Source organism: Triturus cristatus, chromosome 1_1 (genome assembly GCF_964204655.1).
Source record: "Triturus cristatus chromosome 1_1, aTriCri1.1, whole genome shotgun sequence".
Taxonomy (NCBI): Eukaryota; Metazoa; Chordata; class Amphibia; order Caudata; family Salamandridae; genus Triturus; species Triturus cristatus.
This window is the reverse complement of record NC_140579.1, coordinates 170993413-171015275: the sequence shown is the minus strand read 5'-3', so window position 1 is coordinate 171015275 and position 21863 is coordinate 170993413. Positions and strand designations below refer to the sequence as shown.

At 46.5% G+C, this 21863-nt stretch overlaps 1 protein-coding gene across 1 annotated transcript in view; it reads left to right on the top strand.

Moving 5' to 3' along the window:
• The first annotated feature begins 4546 nt into the window (after positions 1-4546).
• LOC146869914 (protein Wnt-3b) overlaps positions 4547-21863 on the top strand; it is an 85152-nt gene continuing 67835 nt past the window's right edge. Inside the window, exon 1 of the mRNA XM_085640762.1 lies at positions 4547-4717. Within this exon, the coding sequence (XP_085496888.1) occupies positions 4547-4717 (171 nt within the window). The remainder of the gene's footprint in view (positions 4718-21863) is intronic.

Here is a 21863-nt window from a genome sequence, read left to right as displayed (position 1 = left end):
AGGGGTGGAAGAGAGGGCCGCCAAGCAACCGTCAAAGGCCTCAGTGCCCACACAGGCACGCAGGTGCGTCGTCCAGGAGCTCGTCAGCTCAAAGCTCGAGGGAGCCATTTTTAGAAACAATCGCAATGGAGCGCACACCGCTAGCCCCTCCTCCGGGTCGCCCCAAGGGAAGCTGGTACATGAAGTTCTTGGGTGGTTCACCCCAGTGGGTGCAAGTAAGTACTTGTTGGACTGATGATCTCTAGACCCGACACATGTCCCGGGTTTATAAGTATCGCCCGAGACATGGCTCGGGTTTCGGGATAACTTCCCTCATCAGTAGAGAAAATAGTCAGGGGTGGAAGAGAGGGCCGCCAAGCAACCGTCAAAGGCCTCAGTGCCCGCACAGGCACGCAGGTGCGTCGTCCAGGAGCTCGTCAGCTCAAAGCTCGAGGGAGCCATTTTTAGAAACAATCGCAATGGAGCGCACACCGCTAGCCCCTCCTCCGGGTCGCCCCAAGGGAAGCTGGTACATGAAGTTCTTGGGTGGTTCACCCCAGTGGGTGCAAGTAAGTACTTGTTGGACTGATGATCTCTAGACCCGATACATGTCCCGGGTTTATAAGTATCGCCCGAGACATGGCTCGGGTTTCGGGATAACTTCCCTCATCAGTAGAGAAAATAGTCAGGGGTGGAAGAGAGGGCCGCCAAGCAACCGTCAAAGGCCTCAGTGCCCGCACAGGCACGCAGGTGCGTCGTCCTTAAGCTAACGGGCTGACGAGCCTTGAGTCTGCACCTGCGCGCCAGGAGAGGTACTTGACCTGCTTTTAATTACATTTGGCAGTCCACGCGGCACCCCTTTACATTGACCTGCTCCCTGCTGACGAGAGGCAACTACCTCGAAACACGTGTCCAGGGATGGCTAACGCATACACATACTGTTCTATTTACATTCTGTGGCATAGGCGTACCCGCCGTCGCCACTACATTTCCCACAGTCCTTTGGGGCAACTTGCTGGTGTGACGAGCGGTGTGCGACCTACTTTTCCTTAATTTAAACGGCTTCCTTAAGCTAACGGGCTGACGAGCCTTGAGTCTGCACCTGCGCGCCAGGAGAGGTACTTGACCTGCTTTTAATTACATTTGGCAGTCCACGCGGCACCCCTTTACATTGACCTGCTCCCTGCTGACGAGAGGCAACTACCTCGAAACACGTGTCCAGGGATGGCTAACGCATACACATACTGTTCTATTTACATTCTGTGGCATAGGCGTACCCGCCGTCGCCACTACATTTCCCACAGTCCTTTGGGGCAACTTGCTGGTGTGACGAGCGGTGTGCGACCTACTTTTCCTAGCCTTGTGCCTCTGTTTACGAAGCTGGTGTTAGAGACTGGCCGAGTACACTAATCCCTGTCTGGTTCTTCTAATCCCTGTCTTAACTATTTGTTGGTTCACACTATTCTCTCCTGACTTTATCTTATCTTCTGGCCTTCGCTGTCCTCCGCTCATATTCTCTTGTTTCACAACTGTCCTCCAAAACACACGAACGTATCTCGCCACCTGCAAACCAGTTACAAACATGTTAATACCTTAACCTGTGGGAGGGATGGCAAACACCGTTGGAGGAGAGGCTTCTTCGAGTTACTCGATATCTTTGTTTTTCAACCTTTTCTATTGGACATGTTCTGTCTTTAACCTTACCTTATTGGTCCTCTATGTATGTTTTAGGTGTGTTCTTTGTTAATGTATATGTTATCTATGTACTATATAAGATTGTGCGCCACGGAGTGAAGTGGCAGTCTCCTGAGAACATACCGTGTGTACTTCTAGGACAACTGTACTAGCTGCAGCTAATAAAATCTGATCTTTTACGCCGACAGAGTGTCCCCGTGTCTCTGTTAGCTGAAACAGGAGAACCCAGGAGATTAAGGCGTACCCTGCGCCGCCAGGCCCAATTGGTTCTGGTTCTTCAACATGCTCTTGAGTTCAGTGGTGGAGGTGTTCTTGAGGAGCCTCTGCTAGAGCAGGGGGACATGCTCTTGAGTTCAGTGGTAGAGGTGTTCTTGGGAAGCTTCTGCTAGAGCAGGGGGACATGCTCTTGAGTTCAGTGGTAGAGGTGTTCTTGAGGAGCCTCTGCTAGAGCAGGGGAACATGCTCTTGAGTTCAGTGGTAGAAGTGTTTTTGAGGAGCCTCTGCTAGAGCAGGGGGGTATGCTCTTGAGTTCAGTGGTGGAGGTGTTCTTGAGGAGCCTCTGCTAGAGCAGGGGGACATGCTCTTGAGTTCAATGGTAGAGGTGTTCTTGAGGAGCCTCTGCTAGAGCAGGGGTCCATGGCCTTGAGTTCAGTGGTAGAGGTGTTCTTGAGGAGCCTCTGCTGGAGCAGGGGGATATGCTCTTGTGTTCTGTGGTAGAGGTGTTCTTGAGGAGCCTCTGCTAGAGCAGGGGTCCATGGCCTTGAGTTCAGTGGTAGAGGTGTTCTTGAGGAGCCTCTGCTGGAGCAGGGGGATATGCTCTTGTGTTCTGTGGTAGAGGTGTTCTTGAGGAGCCTCTGCTTGAGCAGGGGGATATGCTCTTGTGTTCTGTGGTAGAGGTGTTCTTGGGGAGCCTGTGCTAGAGCAGAGGGCATGCTTTTGAGTTCAGTGTTAGAGGTGTTCTTGAGGAGATTCTGCCAAGGAAGGAAGATATGCTCTTTAGTTCTGGGGTAGAGGTACTCTTGAGGAGTCTCTGCTAGAGCGGGGGGCATACTCTTGTATTCTGTGGTGGAGCTATTCTTGAGGAGCCTCTGCTGGAACATGAGGGTCTTTTTCTTGGTTTCTGGGATAGAGGTCTTTTCGAGGGGGCTTTGCTGGAACACAATGACCTTTTCCTGAGTTGCATGTCTTCTTAAGGAGCTTCTGCTGGAGCAAGAGGACCTGCTTCTTCACTTCTGGGGTAGATGTCTCTTGAGAGGCTCAGGTAGGAAGGATTGTTTCTTTTTTGCCTTCATTCACCTCATTTTTGTACCCTAAACATCCAGCTTTGTGTCCTTACATTACAGGGTTGCCACACCAGGTCAGCAATTTAGCCTCCAACCCACTGCTTCTCATGTTATTGGCTGTCTAACAGGGATGAATTTATAGACAAACTGCTCAAGAAGAATCAAATGCCTGATGCAGTGGCACAGTGCCCGATTAAACCCTGTGGAGGCCCTTCAGCAGTTAAAATTGTGTGCCCCCCCCCCATAGCAAATTGTGTTCTAATATGTTTTTAATTTTACCAACAATTTTTTATTTTTGTTTTTTGCCTTCAGTTTTCTCCTAAAAGTCCTCATTCTTCAACAAAATGTAAGTGTTTGTGTAAACCGTAAGTCATGCGGGCACACTATTTTGCCACAGCTTAGGGTGTACCTTAGAGTGTACATACCGCCGTGGTATTTTTGGTCCTGAAGAAAGCCTCGCCAACTTGCATACATGGGGCTGAAACATGTAGACCACCTGTTTGTTACACCAGTGATGTAAATGGACAATTTATCCAGTCTATCATCCATTTCACGTTTTTCAATTTTGTCTTACCTTGCCACTAATAAATATTCCTTGTGGTTTGGTAAATTCAATTTTAATATTCACTTTTGATTCACTCCTATGCACTGTCACGTTTACTTTAACCTGCTCCGCTGTAATCAGGAGTTGTAGCACACCAGAGAGGTATTCGACCTCTCTGGTGGGAACCCAATGATGAAGCATGTCACCAACTAGGTTGGTGAGTGAGACTTCTTTTTACACTTTAGAGTGATTCTCTGTGCCATTGTTGTTTCTTTTGTGGCCCCACTCTTTTGTTGATTTTTTGCGACAGAGACTAAGATGCCAAAACTCACTGGCCAAATTCTCCGTAAGTATGAGCAATAAAAATGATACATTAATCTGCTCGTGGGATTGGATATTTAACAAGTCTGCCTAGACTTTCAGGAGTGGAGTACAGAGCAGGTGATAAATACTGGTGCTCATGTAAGGCGCTCTGATATCTTCGGGTCTAGTTTGTGCTATAAAAAACTCCCCATTTAAAAAAACAAAAAACAAAGCTTTTCAATATCTCTACACTAAATAAAAAATATTCATAGATTCATTTGCATTGTAGCTATCTTAGTAAACTGGCATGGGGTATGTGACAGCCTTGTTCTATCCTGTCTCTGGATGCAAGCCAAAGACTTTATTTTCGTGAGCCAGTACTGAATTACTCAATCCAGAGTAATATTCCTTTTAGAAGGCGAAAAATGATAAATAGCCGATTGGATTTTTCTTACCTCTATGATTTCTCATGAAGTGGTGAAATTACTCAGCTGAAGTTTTGATTGCCTCTTGAGTTAGAATGTGTGTAGTGAAGCACCCCACTATTAAATTCACCAACCTCTGATCTTTCAAGATAGAGGATGTAGTTGGATGCTAACAAATTTTGTTTCTTGTTCCGTTAGGTCTCTGGCCCTGGGGCAACAGTATACTTCACTTGGGTCGCAACCCATCCATCCTCTGTGGCTCGATTCCCGGACTCGTCCCCAAGCAGCTCCGCTTTTGCCGGAACTACCTTGAGATCATGCCCAGTGTTGCTGAGGGGGTGAGGCTGGGCATTCAGGAATGCCAGCACCAGTTCCGCGGAAGGCGGTGGAGCTGCACGACCATCAATGATAGCCTTGCGATCTTCGGGCCTGTTCTAGATAAAGGTAGGAGGCATTCTTGGTCGGGCATGGTTGTTTTCCAGGAAGTGGTGAGTGGTGTAGGGCAGAAGGCTTTACTCTTGTACATTTATATACGTACTTTTCAGCAGCCCTGAACATGCACCATACCCACTAGAGGGATGGACTGTCCGAATTGATTTTTGTTCTGTCCCCCCCCCCTCCAAATAGTCTTGGACAAAATCTGAAATGTAAATATGTACTTGAAAGAAACAAACAACTCTCATGCACCGAGAAATAATACTGCATACATCAATCTGATGTAATGTCCTATTAGACCTGTGTCCATTAGCCGAACCCTTTCCAATGAAAAAACAAAACTTACTTTAACATTCTACTAACCCCACCAACTCTGATCTCACAAAACCTTGTGTAAAACTGACCTAAATCCAAATTAGCATTTTAACAAGTGCAGCACTATAGAGAAACAAAGCACTCACTTTGGAGAAATTCAACCCTAACTGTGAGAAGTTGGCCTGGCATATGCTGTCCACTAGTTATAGGGGACACCTTGCACCAGTCCAATTCGACTCTTAAGGTGATAGGTTAAAAGACAACCTTTAAAGAAAGCTATCCTAGTGGTAGCTGTGGAGAGCAACCTTCAGGCTAAGTCTTGAAGGAGTGTTAAGCTTATTGTTTTACCATAGATAACCTCTTGAATAACCAAATGAAAGAGTAGTCCACACAGGTATATATATAAAATATATGTATTTATTCCAAGAATAATCCCATTAGTCTCTTTATGAGGCTGGAGGTAAAGATACAATTCAAACAAGCATTGAAAGTTACAATAAATAGTACTGGAATCATAGGGCCCCAGGGTGGGACCAAACCATATATAAAAAAAGTGGTATAAGAACCACGACAATTCTACAGACAATGCCTAGGGCATTTAGGGTCGCTGCCCCCTTGTGAAACCACCAAAGTTAGTGAGGGAGGCGCGTGCAGTGGTATTAGCTACTGTCGGGATCTCTATTAAAGCCTATGGAGAATGTCGCGGTTGAAATTTACAAGATTAAAAACACTTCTGGCAGGAGTTCAAGTTCAAGAGTTTAGAGTTAAGCTTTTGAAGGGCCCACACCCACGAGAGTACCGAGATACCACTGTTACCTGCCCCAGGGAAGCCGGGTGCATAGGTCGCGGGCTGATTTTCAATGGAAAAACGTGAAGAACTGCTGCTAGCAAGAAGCGTCGTCAATGTCGTAAAGATTGAAGATGTAGATCTTGAAGAGAAGGACCTGAAAGCAGAGGGGACAGAGTCTGGGTCACGGCACAGTGACCAGGAGGCTCAGGAGAAATAGCCCTTCAATGTCGGGTGCTTCCAGGTGGAAGATGGGTAGCTTGGATCGTCAGCCACGGGGTCCAGGAGGCTTCAAGGAAGGCCAGCTTCTGGACGGCGACTGTCCCACGAAGGAAGAGGGTCGCTGCGGTGTTAGTGTCCGGATTGGATCCACTAAGCCTTGGCAACCCACGCAAGAATCACAAAACAGCTACTGGTGCAGACCCACAAGGTCTGAGGGAGGTCTCCAGCGAGGAGACTGAAGAGCAGGCCTGGAGCAACCAGGGGAACTCTTGGAAGTAAAGATTGACCTCCGCCAGGGCCCACAAGTCGAGAGACAAGGGACCACGGGAGGCAGCAATTTGGCGTGTGTAAAGATGGGCCCACGGGTCGCCGGAGCAGGCTAGGGTGTAGATCTTTGGCACAGATGATGCTGAGAGGTTGGCTCAATAATGGGCCAAAGCACAACTTCCCCACTCGTCGGGTTCGTGTGCTGTGCAAGAAGTGGCCAGTGTCCTGGGGTATTGGGGATCTCGGCACCCACGGGGTCCACGGTGCTGAGCTTTGCTGTGCACACTCACTGGCATCTGGGATGCGTGGAAACCCACCTCAAGATAGGTAGGAGTCATCGATGTCTGTAGGAGCAGCGAAGTTCCAACCGGGTCACTTGCAGTGTTTCAGGTGCCTGCCAAGCAGGAGGGTAACTCCTTTACCCCAAGGGAGATTTCTTCATTCAGCTGTGCGGCAGCAAGTCGAAATTCAAGTCTGTAAAGTCCAAGAATAATCTGAGGCTCTGGGGAGCCTGTATTCACCTTTATCCAAGGATTAGGGGACTGTCTAGATCAGAGCCCACCAATGAGGGTTCAGGCGGGAAAGGGTGGCTACACCCTCTCCCCTTTGTGTGTTTTGCCACCTGGGCAGGGGACAGGATGCCCCTGAACCGGTTTGAGGCGGTGTATGCAGAAGTAGGCACTGGAGAAGCCTACGTGCAAGTCTGAAAGACATCCTATGGTGCACCCACCCAGTTCCAATCCACATAGTCTGTCTGGAGAGGTGGGAGCACCTCCCTACAACAAGATCCCTATTGTCCAGCTGCCATGGCTGGAGTTCTGCCCAGCAACAGGCAGCCAGAGTCGTGTGGGTGGCGGGTAGCATCCATTTTGTACTACGTGTGCACTTTTAAATTGGTGTCTGAAATCTGCTGCTTTTACCATATCGCCCCTCTAGCAGGAGGGAATCATGCCCTCACTCCCATGGTTGGATTGGGGGTATGATTCCTACATGTTTGACACCAAACACGACATGGTTCTGTGCAGCCACTCTCAAGTTATCACACTATCGCGATTACTTATAATGCGGTTAAGAGTATATGGTATGGCTGCACTACAAACAACCCAGCAATAGTTTTACGAAGGTTGCAGAGGGGCCCTACTCAGGTAGGGGTTCCCCCTCACACATATCTCAGCACACTGCCTTGTAGGATTAGCAAGGCCTGCATTAGGGGTGACCTATGAGGATATATGTGTTGTATGGAGTGGGATACAGGATACCTATATCCCTGTAAGGGGTGCAAGCACCACCTTACCGAGACTACAGTAGTGGTCTGGTGGTGTCAGTTTGTATGGCTGTCCCAGGAGTGGCACAAGAAGTGCTGCAGCCCCTGATAGGCCTCTGAGGGACCCATGCCCTGGGTACCTAGGGTACCATCTACAAGGGGCTGATAGGGTGTCCTCAGTATCCAATTGAGATGTACCTAGGGTACTCACATCAGTTTAGAGAGGAAGCAGATAGGCTGGGGTCCTAGATAGCAGGGCCACAGCCTGGTTAGAGTCAGAAAACAGTCAAAACATCAGCAAAAAGTTGGGGGCAACTATGCAGTCGATGCCACTCTCCTTCATAACCCCCCCCCCCCCCAAACGCAGGGACATTAAACTAACCTTGACCAGTTGAGTCTTCATGTTCTAAGTGGAAATATCTGGAGAGGCCGTCTGCATTGGCATGGTTGCTCCCAGGTCTATGTTGCACTGTATAGTCCATCCCCTGTAGGGAAATGGACCACCTGAGTAGTTTGGGGTTTTCACCCTTCATCTGTTTTAGCCATAGGAGGGGCTTATGGTCGGTTTGAACAATGAAGTGAGTGCCAAACAAGTATGGTCTCAGATTCTTCAAGGCCCAGACCACAGCAAAGGCCTCCCTCTATAGCTGACCAACGTTTCTCTCTGGGGGTCAACCTTCTGCTAATAAAAGCTACTGGTTGATCCTGGCCCTCTTCATTCAGTTGTGATAATACAGCACCTACACCCACCTCAGAAGCATCAGTTTGAACTATGAATTCTTTGGAGTAGTTGGGGCTTTGGAGCACTGGAGCAGAGCACATTGCCTGTTTTAGGTCATCAAAACCTTTCTGACAGCTGACAGTCCACTGAACTTTCTTGGGCATCCTCTTAGAGGTTAAGTCATTTAAGGAGGTCACAATGGATCCATATCCCTTTACAAATCTTCTGTAATAACCAGTCAGGCCTAAGAAAGCTCAGACCTGAGTCTGGGTGGTTGGAGCAACCCAGTCCATGATGGTCTGGATTTTGCTCTGTAGTGGTTGAACCTGGCCTCCACCTACAAGGTGGCCCAGGTACACAACCTGACTCTGCCCTATCTGGCACTTAGTAGCCTTGATAGTGAGTCCTGCCTTTTGCAGGGCTTCCAAAACTTTCCTCAGGTGGATCAGGTGATCTTCCCAGGTGGAGCTGAAGACAGCAATATCATCTAGATATGCTGCACTAAAGTCATCCAGGCCTGAGAGGACTTGGTTCACCAACCTTTGAAAAGTGGCAGGTGCATTTTTCAAACCAAAGGGCATTACAATAAATTGATAGTGCCCACCAGGGGTAGAAAATGCAGTTTTGGCTTTTGCAGATTCATCTAACCTTATCTGCCAGTAGCCAGCTGTCAGATCAAATGTGCTCATATATTTGGCTGAGGCCAATTTATCCATGAGCTCATCTGCTCTGGGAATGGGATGTGCATCAGTCCTAGTGACTGCATTGAGTCCTCTGTAGTCTACACAGAACCTCATCTCTCTCTTGCCGTCTTGGGTGTGAGGTTTGGGTACCAGGACTACTGGGCTAGCCCAAGGGCTGTCTGAGGGCTCAATAACTCCCAATTCCAGCATCTTTTGGACTTCTGTCCTTATGCAGTCCCTGACATGGTCAGGTTGCCTGTAGATCTTATTCTTCACAGGCAGACTGTCCCCAGTGTCCACTTCTTGAGTGCACCAGGTGGTCTGACTTGGAGTCAGTGAAAACATATGCCTGAATGACTGGAGAACTTGTCTGCAGTCAGACTGTTGCTGGGCAGTGAGGCTGCCTGCCAAGGCTACACCATCTACTGACCCATCATCAGGGTTGTGGGAGAGCAGTTCTGGGAGAGGGTCACTCTCCTCCTCCTGTCCCTCATCAGTTGCCATGAGCAAGCCCATGTCAGCCCTGTCCACATATGGTTTCAGTCTGTTTACATGAAGTACCCTGTGGCGACTTCGGGGAGTGCCAAGGTCCACCAAGTAGGCGACCTCTCCCTTCTTTTCCAATATGGTATGGGGTCCACTCCATTTGTCTTGGAGGGCTGCTGGGGCCACTGGCTCCAACACCCATACCTTCTGTCCTGGCTGGTACACCACCAGTACAGCCTTTCGGTAATGCCAGGCTTTTTGCAATTCCTGACTTGCCTCAAGGTTTTTTGTCGCCTTCTTCATGTACTCAGCCATCCGGGAGCGGAGACCAAGTACATAGTCCACAATATCCTGTTTAGGGGGTTTGAGAGGTAACTCCAATCCCTCCTTCACTAGACAGAGTGGCCCTCTGACAGGGTGACCAAACAAAAGTTCAAAAGGGCTGTAACCAACCCCCTTCTGTGGCACCTCCCTGTATGCAAAGAGAAGGCAGGGCAGAAGAACATCCCATTTTCGCCTATGCTTTTCTGGGAGCCCTTTGATCATACCCTTTAGGGTCTTGTTGAATCTCTCAACAAGCCCATTGCATTGAGGATGATAAGGGGTGGTGAACCTGTAGTTAACACCAAACTCCTTCCACATTACTTTGAGGTAGCTACTCATAAAGTTTGTACCTCGGTCAGACAAAACCTCCTTAGGGAAATCCACCCTGGAAAAGATTCCCAGGAGGGCCCTTGCCACCACAGGTGCTGTGATGGTCCTAAGGGGAATAGCTTCTGGGTATCTTGTGGCATGACCTACTACCACCAGAATAAACCTGTGCCCAGAGGCTTTTGGTGGGTCACGGGGACCAGCAATGTCAATCCCTACCCGTTCAAAGGGAACCCCAGACACAGGTAGTGGTATCAGGGGGGCCTTTGTGGATTTACCCACCTTGCCACTGGCCTGGCAGGTAATGCAAGAGCTATAAAAGCTCTTAAAGTCCCCACTCATTTGAGGCCAATGAAAGTGAGGGACAATTCTGTCCCAGGTCTTATTTTGGCCTAGGTGTCCTGCTAAGGGAATATCATGGGCCAGTGTGCGTAGGAAACCCCTAAACTTCTGAGGTATGACCAACCTCCTGGCTGCACCAGGCTTGGGGTCTCAACCCTCAGAGTAAAGGAGTCCATCATCCCAATATATCTTATGGGTTCCACCAGCATTCCCAGCAGCCTCAGCAGCAGCTTGCTGTCTGAGGGGTTCAAGAGTGGGGCAGCTCTGCTGTTCCAGGCTCAAGTCAGCCCTAGAAGGTCCCCCTGTCCCCAAGAACTCAACCTGATCAGGCTCAAGTTCATCTGGGACAGTTTCTTCTTCAGGTGTCAGATCCTCTTCTGCTATAAGAGTCTCTTCAGACTGATCCTGGGGGGAAGGCACTGCCTTACCCCTGCTACTCCTCCTTCTTGGAAGGCCCTTGGCCCATTTTTTCAGGATCCAAGGCCTCTTCAGTTAGCTTTTGACCTTGTCAGGGCAAACACTTCTGCAAGGATACCCAGCATTGCTGCATGGGTAGTCAGCTCCACCTCAGCCCATGCTGAGGTCTCCAAATCATTCCCTAGCAAACATTCAACTGGTAGGTCTGCACTCACCACAACCTTCTTTAGGCCAGTTACCCCTCCCCAAGAGAAATTAACAACTGCCAGAGCATGGTTAGTACTGACATTGCTTGCATTGGTCACTTGGTAAGTTTCCCCAAGTATGATCTGGGTGGGGTCCACAAGGTGCTTAGTCACCATGGTGACACCAGCCCCTGTGTCCCTATAAGCTAGAGACTCCCTTCCATTTATTCTAGGCTGTTGCTTGTATTTGCCCAGACCACTGGGACTCACAAATAGGGACAGGTCCCCATCACAAACCAATACAGCCTGAGTAGGCATTCTGACTAGGCCAGAGTCCTCTCCAGATCCCAGGGTTAACCCTACTAATCCCTTGTTTTGTGTACCACCACCTATAGCTGGACTAGGGGGAACAGATGCCTTAGGGGCAGGTGTAGTGGTACTTGTGGAGTCTTTGGCCTTGTTACAGTCTGAAGTCCAATGGGTTTTCTTCTTACAGATTTTACACCATGGCTTCCTTGGCTGTTTAGCTTTGTTGGATTGGGAATTATCAGATGCTGCTTTTTGGGGTCCTGTTGAAGACTGCTGGTCTTTTCCCTTTTCCCCACCCTTCTCAGAGTTTTTGGCATCTTCCTTTTTAGTTGCACTCCCCAAGGGCTGGACCTTTTGCTTGATCCTGGTTCTGACCCACTTGTCTGCCTTCTTTCCCAATTCTTGGGTGAGAGGTCAGATCTGAGTCCACCAGGTGCTGATGCAATAGCTGATTCTGACAATTATTAAGGATCCGCTCCCTCATGATGAGATTGTATAATCCTTGGTAATCATTTACTTTACTGCCAGTTAACCAACCTTCCAGAGCCTTGGTAGCACACTCTACAAAGTCTACCCTATCTTGATTCTGTGCTTTCTGGGTATCTCTGAACTTTAACCTGTATTGATCAGTGGTTAGACCAAACCCATCTATCAAAGCATCTCTCAAGATATAATAATCATCTGCATCCTCTTCCCTAACAGAGTGGAGCTTGTCTCTTCCTTTGTCTGCAAAGGAGAGCCATACGATTGCTGCCCACTGTTCTACTGGGACCCTCTGAACTTTACAGGCCCTTTCAAGTGCAGTGATCCATTTATGGATAGCATCCCCTGACTGATAGGGGGGCACAATCTTATGCAGGTTCCTATGGTCAGGAGCTTTCTCTCTAACTCTAGGGGTATTATTACTGCCACCAGGGGTCTCTAGACCCCACTTTCTTGAAGCTTTCTGAAGCTCCAGGGACTCCCTGTCTAATGCTAACTGTTCTCTCCTGAGCTGAAGCTTAGCTTGCTCAAAGTGGATCAGTCTGCTTTTCCTCTCTTGGGAGGACTCTCTTCTCTGAGAAGAGGCAGAGGTCCCTTTGGATCTCCTCGAATGGTTAGATTCCTCTGAGGGGGATCTGTCCCTTCTGTTTGGATCCACCACTCTCCCATTAGGGATGGAGGGAGTGCCTCTTGGGCCATCACCTCCATGTTGTGAGTGGTCTGGTTCATCCAGGTCAAGTTCATTGTCCTCTTCCTGGTTCTCATCAGAGTCCACCACCTGGGTGTCCTCTTCTGTGGGATGCCCACCCAACCTGTCTACCCCATCAGACACTAAAGTCTGCTTGAAGTCTGCAATGAGCAGAATTTCTCTGAGACGTTGTGTGTTGGCACCTTTGGTTGTCTTCAGATGTCTAGCAGTGCACATCTCCCTAAGCTCAGCAAAAGTGAGATTGTCCTACCTGTCGACTGGGACCTTTGAAGGTCCTTCCAGGACCTTATGGGCACCTGATCCTGAAGACATTTCTAGTGTAGTGGTACTGGTGTGTCTACCTACACTAGGTGTGGCCTACTGAACCCTTTCTTGAGTTGTAGTCAAGGTGTGCTAAGCCCTCTACACACAACTCCTAAGTTCAATAGAACTTATTGTATTCTAAGCTTAAATGTATATGTACCTTTAGTACCAAGTGGCTTTCACTTTAGAAATTCAATTTGTTATCTGGTAAAACAATGGCAAGCTTGAATCCCACTGCTGCCACCAATGTGAGAAGTTGGCCTGGCATATGCTGTTCCTAGTTATAGGGACATCTTGCACCAGTCCAATTCGACTCTTAAGGTGATAGGTTAAAGACAACCTTTAAAGAAAGCTATCCTAGTGGTAGCTGTGGAGAGCAGCCTTCAGGCTAAGTCTTGAAGGAGTGTTAAGCTTATTGTTTTACCATAGATAACCTCTTGAATGACCAAATGAAAGAGTAGCCCACACAGGTATATATATAAAATATATGTATTTATTCTAAACAGAATCCCACAAGTCTCTTTATGAGGCTGAGGCAAAGTTACAATTCAAACAAGCATTGGTAGATGCAATAAATAGCACTGGAATCATAGGGCCCCAGGGGGGGACCAAACCATATATTAAAAAAGTGGTATAAGAACCACGACAATTCTACAGACAATGCCTAGGGCATTTAGGATCGCTGGCCCCTTAAGAATCCACCCCAGGTTATGAGGAAGGGGACCCACGGGAGGCGCGTGCAGTGGAAATAGCTGCTATCGGGATCTCTATTAAAGCCTATGGAGAATGTCGCGGTTTGATTTAAACAGATTAAAGTCACTTCTAGCAGGCGTTCAAAGTTAAAACTTTAGAGTTAAGCTTTTGAGGAGCCCACTACCATGAGAGTACCGAGGTACCACTATTACCTGCCCCAGGGAAGCCGGATGCATAGGTCGAAAACGACCTTCAAGACTTAGCCTGAAGGCTGCTCTCCACAGCTACCACTAGGATAGCTTTCTTTAAAGGTTGTCTTAAACCTATCATCAATAAGAGTCGAATTGGACTGGTGCAAGGTGTCCCCTATAACTAGGAGACAGCATATGCCAGGCCAACTTCTCACAACAACCTTTTAAAGAAAGCTATCCTAGTGGTAGCTGTGGAGAGCAGCCTTCAGACTAAGTCTCAAAGGAATGTAAAGCAGCTTGTTTTACCTTATAATCTCTTGAATTACCAAATGAAAGGACACCACACAGGTATATATATCAAATATATATGTATTTATTACTAGACAAACTCTACTAATCTCTTTATGAGATTAGAAGTCAGGAACATATGCAAATATCAATGTTTCACAATAAGTTAAGCACAAATATGGCTGAGGCCCTAGGGGCGTACCAGACCATATACTAAAAAAGAGGTTTAGGAAAGTCGACTTGCAAGGGGACAAGGCCTAGGGACTGTAGAATCGCTGGGGCTTCACTAATCCACCCAAGGCAGGTAAGTAAAGGACCCACGGGAGACGCGTGCAGTGTGAGAACACAGCCGTGGGTTCCCTATTGATTTCGCGGTTGGATTTTTAAAGTTCAAGGGTACTTCTAGAGAGTCTACAAGCAAGCCACTTACAAGGTAAGTAGTTCGAGGGCCAACACCCACAGGAGCACCGGAGTGCACGAGTTACCTCACCCAGGGAAGCAGGATGCATAGGTGTCGTTGGTGTCGGGTCGCATCGTCGTTTTCTATGGAAGCCGAAGAAGTTTTGCTGCTTGTGAAGACTAGAGAAGTGTCCGGTGGAATCCAAGGCTGGATTCAAGATGAAGAAGACCTGAAAGCAGAAGGGACAGTGTTCACAGTCGTTTGCCAGTGACCCGGGGCCAGGAAGATGGATGCCCACAGAAGTCGGGTGAATTCAGGTGATCAAGGATGTTTTGACTCTTCAGCCACGAGGTCCAGGAGGCGTCGAAGACAACCAGGAGCTGGATTCGGAGTGTCCCACAAAGTCTGCAGCTTACTGAGGTGTCGGCAACTGGATTGGAGCCAACAAACCTTGGCAACAGCAAGTCTCGTGGAAATTGAAGAAAGTCAGCGGTGCAGACCAGCAAGGTCTGAGGGACTCACTCAGCGAGGGTAAGTCAGGGCAGGCCTGGAGCAACTAGGGGAGCCCTTTGGTTTGTTGAGAAAGTCTTCAGGGGACCCACAAGCCAGCCAGCAAGGGATCGCAAAGACGCCTCATGAGGATTTGCTTCACAGGAGCCCACGGCCACTCGGGACGAGGTAGGTGTAAGAAGGACACCAAACAGGAAGGCTGTAGTTGATAGTTTTATTCCATAGAAAGATCCCATCCACATAAACAGGTCTTGTAGGGATGAAAGCTAGGCAGCAACTGTCCTCTAGTCATTACATCATAAGACTCATCCAGATGATAACATTCTTCAGTGCCTAGCAACAGAAGTGACATCTTAAGATGCCACACATCCCCATCCTTTATAACAGAAACAAATGAGTCTACAGCTAAACAATAATCATGGAATAATAAAAATGTACATGACCTATTTAACAAAATCTCTCAAAAACTTAGGTGGAGAAGAGATTCTTGAGGACTTGCGAATAGCAACAGGGCTAGGTTTAGCTTCAGGAGAACTTGAATCACATTGACCAGCTACAAAGTCTTTCCTAACCACCACCACCCTATTTAAATTCCAAATACGATGATCCGCAGTCTTTATAGTGTTGTTGAAAATTTTGATTACTTGGATGGGTTTCAAGAACCCTGAATTGGATTTCTTCTTTGACGGATTCTTTATAAGAACCCAATCCCCAACCTTGACTAGGGTTTTCCTAACGGACTTTCTTAAATCATGGATTCTTTTCCTGGCTTCTACACTTTTAGACTCATGCAATTTCCAATTTTTGTTTTCATTCTCAACCAGTAGGTTGCATATTGTTTACCCAGGGAGGGGCAATCAGAGTGTTTGGGCATCTAGACCTAAACAATTCAAAGGGAGTTCTATTCGTCACCGAGTGAGGAGACACTCTGTAAGCCTCCACCTTTTTCCAAATTTGAGTACGCCAATCTAAACTATTCGCCCGTGCTATGCTGATGGTTTCTTTAAGCACACGGTTAAATCTCTCAACCATCCCATTCGTTTCTGGATGGGACAGAGAAGACTTTTTATGTTTAATACCACGTGCAGCCAAAAATAATTGCATTTCCTTAGACACGAACTGTACCCCATTGTCAGTTAGGATACTATCAGGTAATCCTTCCCTAGCGAATATTTTTTCTAGAAAATTTATGAGATGCTTAGTTTCAATTCCTCTGGAGATTCCAATATCAGGCCACCTAGAGAAGAAATCCATTAATACAAACACATACCATTCTGTACCTGAAGACTGTATTGGACCAAGAATGTCTAAACCTACTGCTTTCCAAGGAGCATCTGGTCTGTCTCTTATGGTCATGGGTTGCGTTTTAGGTTTGGCTACCCTCTCACTAAGGGCACAATCTACACAATCCCTTATCACACGTTCGACCTGTAGATCCATGCCTGGCCACCAATAATTTAATCTAAGTCTCTCCTTAGTCTTAGAAACGCCCTGATGGGTCATATGTGCCAACGATATAAGCTCTGCTCTAACAGAATTGGGAGGGATAAGCCTTAAAGCCCTAAAAAGGAGTACATCGTGTTGAGACAGTTGATCACGCACATGCCAAAATTTTGCCAAGCTTGCATCTCCCTTGTGTTTTAATTCCCAACCCTTGTTAATCATTTCCGACACTTTAATTAACTCTATATCTTGTTGTAAAGCTTCCTGCAATTTACATTTGTCAATTATTCTCTCTTCAATGACACAAACCATATCATCATCCTGTTCAAACTCATCTGAATTCTGGTAATTCTCAACAACCAGTCTAGACAACGCGTCAGCCACTTTATTTTCCACCCCAGGCAAGTATTTCACCTCAAATTTATAACCTTGTAGGCCAACGATCCACTTCGGTATTCTACTTGAAACTGCGTCAATACCTTTATTCCTAAAGATCTCGCACAACGGTTTATGGTCAGACCTGACTTCAAACTCACCACCCCATAGGAAATTCTTAAATTTTCTTATAGACCAATAAACAGCAAGTGCTTCTCTCTCAATCACGGAGTAGCGCAACTCCGCGCCCCTCAAACTCCTCGACAAGAAGAGAATCACTTGTTCCTGAGAACGACCTTCTTGTAGTAAAACAGCTCCCAACCCCTTTAAACTTGCGTCCGTGACTAAAATAGATTTATTTTTCGGATCAAAACTGCATAGTTTAGGAGCAGTTTTCAATTTCTCTTTCATTGCATAGAACTCTTTTTCACAGTTGTTATCCCAATGAAATTCAGAACCTTTGCGGAGCAACGCTCTCATGTGAACACATAAAGATGCAAATCCACTTACAAATTTACTATAATATTCGGTCATACCGAGGAAGCTCATAAGTTCTTCTTTATTCTTTGGGGAGGCTAGATTCTGTATAGCAGTAATTAAACTTTCTTTGGGTAAGACACCACCCTCAGATATAGTGTGTCCTAAATACTCAATGGAGTTTCTTCTAAATTTACATTTCTCAATCTTTACTGTCAGATTGAACTCTTGCAATCTGTTCAAAACCATATACAGTCTATCATCATGCTCCTTAGTATCACCTCCAAAGATCAATATATCATCTTGGTAAACCCTAACGCCCGTAAGGCCTTTCAAAACCTTTTCCAGCGCTCTTTGGAAGACTGAGGCTGCTGATACAAGGCCAAAAGGGAGTCTTGAAAAACGAAATGTGCCAAATGGAGTGACAAATGCCGTTAAATCTTTCGAAACCTCATCTAATCTAATTTGATGATAAGCCGACCTTAGATCAATGGTGCTGAAAACCTTTGCCCCCTTTAACAGCATTAACATGTCGTTAATCTTAGGCAGCGGATAACGGTCAACAACAACACTCCTGTTCAATTCGCGAAGGTCCACACACAAACGGAGAGATCCATCCCCCTTCTTTGCGGCGACCACCGGAGCAACCCATTGTGTGGCTTCTACATCTTCAATCACCCCCTCAGACTTTAAGCGTTCCAGTTCTATTTTGACCATTTCTCTTACTGCAATTGGTACATTCCTAACTTTGCAACAAATAGGTTTCGCATTCTCAACCATACGAATGTGATGAAGATACCCTCTGAGGCACCCTAACTTATCTGAGAACACATTTGGGAATTTTGTTTTCAAACTCTCACAAAATCCTTTATCTACAGATTTCTGACTAACTGAGATTAAATTGGAATTGGAATCTTTTTTAAGTCTGATGGGGGGTGAAGAATTTGGGTCCAACATAACGCCTGGATCCCTCTGGTGGAACCAGCTCAAAATGCTGTCTCCTTTTTGTGAAATATAAATTTTAGCGCTTGTTAATCTGTTTTTATAGTCAATTAAACCCCAGAAATAGCCAAACAATTTAATGGGTTCCCCTCCGTATGCAAACGGTTTTATGTCAGGACGAAAGACTTTTACCTTTCCACAAACTTCTTTGGTAAAGAAATCTTTTGAGATAATGCTAATCTTTGCACCCGAGTCAAAAAGAACTTTAGTGGGTCTTCCTTCCACTAAAATTTCATCTATCTGGCATTTTTTCCCTTCCCCACTCTGCACGGCTTGAACCTGTATTTGGCCACAGTCTACCTCATCTTGACATTCATAAGTATCATCCACATCATAGTAAACTTCACTTATTTTGCCTCTGTAGTTTCTTCCTTTGCACATGACAGAGAAATTACCCTTCTTTTTGCATTTATTGCACGTGACCTTCCACCCTGGGCATTGTCTGTCATTTGCAAAGTGTCCTGTTTTTCCACAATGGAAACACTTCACACTTGAGAAATCAAATTTCTTTCCTATTTCTTTTGAATTGTCAATCTTCTCATTTCCCTTGTTACCTGTTGCCGCTCTAGGTTTAGTGGCAACAGCTTGAATGGAATTTTTCTCTTTGCTTTCACCATTTTTCTTTATAACATCAACACATTTTAGTGAGTGTTCTATTCTTTTTGCAATTACAATTACGTCTTCCAAAGTTGGCTCATCTTTTTGCCACAATTCTTCCCTAACGCGTTCAATGCTGCAACCCAGCATGAACTGATCCCTTATTCTCTCATCAAGAGTTCCCTCAAATTTACATGACGAAGCCAATTTCCTAAGAGATGTAACACATTTCTCTATACTCTCGTCTTCTAATTGATTCCTCCTCCCAAAATGGTATCTCTCTAGAATGGTACTGACTTTGGGCAAGTAATGTTTGTCAAGCTTAGCAATGCAAATTTCGTATTCGTTGAGGCTGCGATCATGAAGTTCAGGAAGGTGATCATAAACTTCCTGTCCTTCGGATCCCAAACAATGTAAGAGTAGTGCGGTTTTCCTCTCTGCACTTAGGGATGAACCGCACACTCTTGCATACCTTTCAAAAACCTTTCGCCATTTCTGCCATTTCATAGGGGGATCACCTGGTGTTGACAAAAAAAACGGGGGTGCAGTGACGTTCTGCATTGTTTTCCCCGTCCCTCAAATACTACCTTTAAAGATTTTTTTTTTTAAATTAGAAAACTATTACTTTTAGTTAATTAAAACAATTATCCTTAGGAAAGTAAAGAAAACGAGAGAAAAAAAATAAAAACTCAATTTTTTATAAATTTGTGACACACAGAAGTGTGTGTATCACTGTTGTAGAGTCAAAGTTTGAAGAAAGTGTGTGTATCACTGTTATGATACACTTTAAATTTACCTCGACCTGTTGAAATGAATAAATAACTGGAATGAGGAAACAAAATAATAAAAACACGGTTTTGTCTCCTTAATCTAAGCGCTGGGTGCTGGAGACGCTCATATTCCATTTCAGGTTTGCATTCTCCTCATTTTCGCCGGCGCGTTTAAAGCGGAGAAGAGTGTTGTCTATCGTTGCTAAGCAACCATGCGTCACGTGTAGAGACGTCGGTACGTCTATTCGTGCTTGCCGTAGGAGAGTTCCGTGTGAAGACGCAGGCTGTCGGGCTGACGGAGTGTTGAAGGCTGTGTGTTCCAGAGAAGGAACAGAACTCGCGAGGCACTAAACACCGCTGGACTCGAACACTCGTCCACGAGGTGAGTGCGTGCAGTACCTTTTTCAAATAAAAACTTTTCCGCCCTATTTTCCTGAGCCCACGCTGACGCGGCGAAATCTCCCAGACATAAACCCGCACATGCACAGTTTAGAGGAAGTCAGCGGTGGGGGCACAACACGCTAACAGACACTTGCACAGATTAGAGGAAGTCAGCGGTGGGGGCACAACACGCTCGCTGTCCCAAAAGTGCCGCGCCACGTCGAGAACAAAGAAAGTTTCAATCACCAGTGGGCAGTACCTTTCCAAGGCACAAATGCCAATTCTGAGTGACAACGCTGTTTCCTTTCACTCAACAAAAAAAGTCTGTGCTAAAGGCAAAGTCCAAACACGCTAAACTGTGTACTTCAAATAAAAAAAATATCAATCCAGAAAGGGGTACAGGCGGAACAATCCAGAGAGGCAGCTGTGTAACAAATAACACGCTAGTTATATTCCACGATAAGACCAGGTAGATACAGAGACGTGAAGTAGAGGTTTCACCAGCAGTTTCTCAGCTTTGATGAAGAAGAAATGTTGAGATCTTTCCATTAGTAGAAATAATCCTTTATGGTGTAGAAATCAATGCTTCCAGGTGTATCCCATCCTCAGTCGCCAAACGTAAGAAGGACACCAAACAGGAAGGCTGTAGTTGATAGGTGTATTCCATAGAAAGATCCAATCCACATAAACAGGTCTTGTAGGGATGAAAGCTAGGCAGCAACTGTCCTCTAGTCATTACATCATAAGACTCATCCAGATGATAACATTCTTCAGTGCCTAGCAACAGAAGTGACATCTTAAGATGCCACAGTAGGCCTCTGATTTTCGAGGAAAATTCTGCTGGAGGCTTGAAATGCACAAGTTCGTAGAACGTCGTGAAGGGGTTGCACTCGACAATAGTGCACAGTACCCGGGTATCACTGTTCCTCGTCACTCATGGGGTCCACTCGCCTCAGCTCTGCTGGGGACTCACAATGGCCGTCGAGAAGTCAGGAAATCCACTTCCAGGGCTGCAGGGACTTCAGACTCCGGCGGGAGCGGGAAAGTTTGCGACTGTTGTTTCAAGTTTTTGGTGCCTGCCAAGCAGGGGAGTCACTCCTTGACTCCAAGGGAGATTCTTCAGTCTTTAAAAGGTAGTGGAACGTCGAAGGGCCAGGATTCTTCTTGTAGAGCATCGTCCAGAGATATCTGATTTGCAATGGCAAGGTTTCCCTATCTTATACTAAAGGAAAGGGAGGGACTAGCTCTATGACCACTCCTCTGGGAGGGCCAGGGGAGTGGGTGGTTACACCCTCTTCCCTTTGACCAGTTTCGTGCCAGAGAAGGGGCAGGTAACCCCTGAACTGGTTTGAGCTGGCATATGCACAGAGGAGCCTACTGCTCCCCCAGTGCAGGACTTCAAAGCACTCTAAGAGTGCACCCACCCAGCCCCAATACACTAAATCCTGTCAGGAAGGTGGTGACACCTCCCTGTGACAGGATGCCTATTGTTGGGCCTCCTCCACTGCGAGTTTCAGTCAGCAGCAGGAGGGCAGCCCAGTGTCAGTGCTGGTGGCATCCATTTTGTGATGCCACGGCTCTTTCAGATTTCTACCGTGTTTCCACAGTATGTACATGTCGTCCCCTCTAGAAGGGTGGGATCATACTCCCACACCAGTTACTGGTGTGGGGGTATAAATCCAAGGCGTTTGACACCAAACACGACATGTTTTGATGCAGTCATTCAAAAGTTAGCATTTACCGCTAGGTTATAATGCACTTAAGAGTATATGGTTTTACCGCATCCACAAACAGCCACAGAGAATAGACTCTGCCAGCTGCAGAGGCACCCCCTCACATTGTAAACCAAGCACCCTGCCCTCAGGATTGATAGGGCCTGCCTTAGGGGTGGCTGACAGGTTTATATGTGTGTGTATGGTGAGATATAG